The sequence below is a fragment of the Ciona intestinalis genome, unplaced genomic scaffold (genome assembly GCF_000224145.3).
Source record: "Ciona intestinalis unplaced genomic scaffold, KH HT000074.2, whole genome shotgun sequence".
Lineage (NCBI taxonomy): Eukaryota > Metazoa > Chordata > Ascidiacea > Phlebobranchia > Cionidae > Ciona > Ciona intestinalis.
In genome coordinates, this window is record NW_004190396.2 from 20,424 (window position 1) to 25,245 (window position 4,822).

A 4,822-nucleotide genomic window follows, 5' to 3' on the forward strand; every position below is an offset into this window, starting at 1 on the left:
GTTTGGGTCTACATAATATACAAATATATTTTGTTTTATCAATTTATCCTACATGTTTGGTGCAAATTATATAATTAATAAAATAAGTCGCTAAATGTTTTTACTAAGGAGATAAAAGTTAAAGTTATGGCCAGAAAAAGCAAACATTAAATTTCAAACCTTTCTGATTTATTAATAATAAGACTCAATTAAAACCATAATGTTTAATATATACGAGGATACAGAAATATCATGTTGAAAAGGAAATTGAATCCAAAAGTTCCAAAGAAGAGAAAGTTGGTAACAAGTCTCCATATTTGGTAATGTTTGAATATCAAGTCCGGGTTAAAATAAATTTGAAACGGAGATATCACTTCAAGTTGCTGTGAATATATAAGATTTCTATGTTATTTATAATTATATAACTTAATAAAGCACAACTGGACGGGGCAATGACAGTCATTAAAACAATGGTAGCAGCATCGGGCCTTGAACCCGTAACCTCTGGGGTGAAGGCTGACTCGTTACAATTTTAAAACCTCAAACAAACGCATGTGTGCGACGCTATAATAGAAAGTTTAAAATTGAAGATTTTAAACTAGAATTCAAAAAAATGTTATTTTAAAATTAAGCTTTTGGCTTTGACAGTAAAGTTATTAGATTTATAATAAACGAACTAAAGCCTGCAGAATGTTAACTACGTTTTTAGTCCCTGTGAAGAATCCTCCGTTCGAAAACAGATTATGCGATTAGTTGGTTGTTAACACCATACATGGGGATTCTTCACTTTTACCACGATGTTAAATAACTAAACTTACGACTGCAATGGTAGTCAATACGCATGCTGTTGTATAAGCTCTTGTTATCGTTGGTATTTGCAAATATTCTTGTTGGAACGGAACATGAGCCATCCTCAACGACACGTACAATATAATATATTGTTTCTATGTTCTATATTTTGGCGCAAAAGAAAACGGGCACGTAAGTTGTTTCAGTTAAAGGGCGAATTATTGCGTCATCGCCACTACAAATTGTTACAAACAGATCTTTATGACGTAATAATCATATGCGTTGAAGTAACAATGCACCACACATTGTGACGTTAAATATCCATTGTTATCTAACAATAAAACATTATGATGTCATAATATACTTGTGGAATAAATTGTCTACTGCAAAATTTCTATAAAAACAAAAATTGCACAAAAGTTGAAGACGAATAGCAGCGGTGGTGAATCGGCCAGATAGAAAAATAATTGTCTCCGGATGTTGCTACCAGGAATAAGGCTGTTTAAAACAGTTCTTCTGGTAAATAAGTTACTTTTATGACGTTTATAAACCTTATGAAACGGCGGATAAAACTTCGGTGAAATAAAAATAATGTCTCACCAGAAGTATTTTTACATTACATCTGGTAGCAACAAAGGATGATATTTTTGAAAGTGTTCTATAAGCGAAACATTCTTGAAAAAACAAAATTAACATTTACAGCGATTTCAAACATTAAAATTAATTTGATTTCAGTTTGTGTACGCCGTTGGTCGATACCGGGTTTGGGGATTTCCCGGTTCGTTTCCAGCTCGAAATGTCTGAGTAAAGAATCGTTCCGATGAAGACAAAGATCGCACCGATGACGTGCGAGGATGTGAAGTGGTTTCCGAAGTAAACGACGGAGATAAAGATGGAAACGAACTTCCGCAAAGTTATGAGGAGTGTTACCGTCAGTGATGTTGTGACTGTTGTGAGGTAGAAGATGCATCGGATACAAATATATTGCGTGACGATGTTCATAACCATGTGCTGCCATAATATTGGTAGGTGAGTGGTGGGTGATGGGGGGGAGGCGTTGAGGATTTCTATGTTGGTTACGATCGTCGGGGCAACGAAGATGAACAGCGGAAGGGGTATCAGGTGCTGGGGGGGTAACGGGGGGTTATTAAAAATTAAAATAAAAAATATTGAGATTTGATGGAAGGAAGAAGCGCGGTCGTTACACCTGGTAGACATCGAGCCAACTCTGTCTTAAACACTGGTAGTCAAGGACCTCACTCATATACAATAAAACAACTTCCATTATAAAACAACTTCTGTTGTAAAACAACTTACGTTATAAAACAACTTACGTTATAAAACAACTTACGTTATAAAACATCGCTTCACGAGATTGCTTCCCGTATTGTCGGAACAACCTCTCTTGGTATATGCCGAGTCGTGCTGACATCAGCAGTGCGTACGTTAGTAACGTAACACCGAGGATTATCGTAAAAGGGGAAGTACCCATGCTGCTTGTTTGTGCTTGGTGCATCCCCTGTGTGGAGAATGTTCGAAATATTTGTTACGAAACTTATCTGACTTATTTTAGATCATCATAATATAACTTAAACATTACCACAGATTAACAGTGCTTGACTGTTGTTTGTATATTCTAATATTTTTAAACCTGCGGAAATACCGGGTATGGCAACACGTTGAATTAAATAGTTAATTTTAATTCAACGTGTAAAAGTTAAAAATTACTATGTAGCATCCCAGTGCTTTGGTCAATAAAGTTGATTGTCTAGTTTCACAATTTCTAAATATTGAAGATTGGTTGTTATCTCTTCACTTTATTTTGGTCCTAAATAAAATGGACAACAACTCACCGTGGCGAGCGTGCAGATAAATATCCCGACAGAAACGAAGAGAACGGACACGAATTTTGACGGTGGATATCTTTGTTTCATCACAATACAGCCTAATAATAAGTTGGCAACCAATGAACCCTGGAAGGAAATGGGGGTTGTGGGGTTACAGTGTTGCCGGATTTATGTTTGTTACAGTGTTGCCGGATCTGTGTTAGTCTCATTTTTGCTGGACCTAATATGGCAAGCCTTTTGTCATTCACTACTTTGTTGCATTTTGCATGTTTATGAAATATATGCAACGAAAATATGGGGTGATGTGGGCTGTTTAAATTGCATAGGCACCACATCTGGGGTGGCAGGGTGGGCAAGTTTGACAACCTTGATTTTAATTATAAACAGCAAGACACGAAATTATGCTGTTATATAAATGACAAATAAATAAAAATAATATGTTTTGAAACATCAACAGTGTAATAACAATGTACTCACAGATTTAAATATCATATGTAGAGGCATCGGTATGTCGCAATCGAGGGCCATAATATTTGTGATGTTGACAGTGAAATGCATCGCCACCATCATGAGGTAATTCCTGTGGATATTCAATCAGTGGATTTGTTTGTTTGGTAACGAAGGGTTAACAACATCGTAAAAGAGGTTAAAAAACAAACTCCTAACATTTCCCACTACCATTAGATCGTAATTATTTCCACACTTACTTCATCGGAATAATTCGTTTAGTTTTCCCAAACTTGTTATGAAACACCAGTCCTTCCAGGAATATGAAAAGAAATTGAAAGAAAACGATCATATTGCCGCTGCTGGATGAAGCGCTGGGAAAAACAATGTGATGTTTAATTCAACTATTTATAAGTTTGGAATAAAACAACGTTACATGCGACGGTGCGAATATTAAACCAAATTTTTAGTTTTATGGTTAAACAAAAGTATCATGGCCAAGCTACCAGCGAATAATTCTACTAACGTTAATACTCAGGCAGGTGGGAAACCAGAGACGTAAAATGGAATACGTTAGTTCTTGGTTGATTGGGGTCAAAGGGTTGTAGCGGGTGTCATAATACATAAACGTTAATGATGTCATAGACTCATAATGAACTCACCGAATTAAATGTTCGAGGAAAATAACATTGGAGCAACAACCCACCATGACGAGTACCATGGCAACCATTGTCCATAGTTCGGCCATTGTTCCTGGGCGTCAGTGAAAGGTCAACTAATTAACATAAATATTATTATTAAGTTAAACTTAATTAAAATATACTGCGGTAAAAACAACTTACCTAATTTGCTTCGTAGTAAAAGCTGACTCAGCGTTTATTACAGTGTTGCCAAATGTATTTACCGCAGTGTTGACCAATGTAAATTATAATTTAATTTATTGAAGCACCTATAAATAATATATCTTATTATTTACCATGTTTGTATAAAAGATACGTGTTAAAACATTTTGGTTGGTTTTTTCAAAGAGATTAAAACCAATGGTCAATCTCTTTGGTTTTTTGTTTGTTTAAAAATCTCTAGCGATTCTAGCGGTTTGTTTAATTTAAATAGTCCGATTAGCAGTTGGCGCTGTTGAGCATAATAACAAACTTTGTTTGGGGAGTTAGGCATAACATAATTTTTATAAAAACATTAATTAAAACAAAAGTATTTAGGTTAAATAAGTTTCAATTAAACTATTGCGCATAAATACGATACAAATCACAGAAATAAAAAAGAGTAGAACGCGCAACTGCTCGAAACCGTGATATATTCTTTTTTCTATTCACGTGACCGCCAACTCCATCCCCATTTCGCTTGGCCTCCATTGTAAAAGATAGGCGCACAGTGATTTTAGCTGTTTATTTTAAAAACTACACTAACTATTCCACTTTATTAGGCCAGTTTAGTTTTTGGTAGGTTAACACTTACACTTTAGCGCTTGTTTAGGAAAATTAATTATTTTATCAATTTAATTAAAAACGTTTAAACAAACGGTTTGTTAGACATATATTTATGTTTGGAAATATTTATTTTTCCCTATAAACTTAAATTAAGTCAAAAAAAACAAAGAAAAACTACATAAAACGGCCTGGCTTCCATTGTCTACTATAGTAAACGGGAACGAGTCGTGAAAAAGAGAGAATATATCGTGCTCTCTCCTTTACCGACATTAAAGATGCGCGTTCTATTCTTTTTTATTTCTGTGATACAAACAA

The 4,822-nt window shown here is 34.9% G+C and overlaps 2 protein-coding genes across 4 annotated transcripts in view; both read right to left on the reverse strand.

Moving 5' to 3' along the window:
• The window catches only part of LOC100184155 (derlin-2-like), a 4,169-nt gene extending 3,252 nt beyond the window's left edge, over positions 1-917 (reverse strand). Inside the window, exons 1-2 of the mRNA XM_002126867.5 lie at positions 798-917; positions 223-362 (exon numbers count right to left, since the gene is read on the reverse strand). Coding sequence (XP_002126903.1) covers positions 223-362; positions 798-890 — 233 coding nt within the window. The 5' untranslated portion in view covers positions 891-917. The remainder of the gene's footprint in view (positions 1-222; positions 363-797) is intronic.
• LOC100181770 (UDP-xylose and UDP-N-acetylglucosamine transporter) overlaps positions 914-4,822 on the reverse strand; it is a 4,188-nt gene continuing 279 nt past the window's right edge. Inside the window, exons 1-7 of one of the 3 annotated variants that reach the window (XM_009862972.3) lie at positions 3,905-4,008; positions 3,725-3,837; positions 3,323-3,436; positions 3,093-3,195; positions 2,622-2,741; positions 2,120-2,287; positions 914-1,893 (exon numbers count right to left, since the gene is read on the reverse strand). In XM_009862972.3, the coding sequence (XP_009861274.1) occupies positions 1,489-1,893; positions 2,120-2,287; positions 2,622-2,741; positions 3,093-3,195; positions 3,323-3,436; positions 3,725-3,810 (996 nt within the window). In that variant the 5' untranslated portion in view covers positions 3,811-3,837; positions 3,905-4,008 and the 3' untranslated portion in view covers positions 914-1,488. Of the gene's footprint in view, positions 1,894-2,119; positions 2,288-2,621; positions 2,742-3,092; positions 3,196-3,322; positions 3,437-3,724; positions 3,838-3,904; positions 4,009-4,822 lie in introns of those variants that run through there. The other 2 variants (XM_026838315.1, XM_002126823.5) reach the window with 2 other exon arrangements.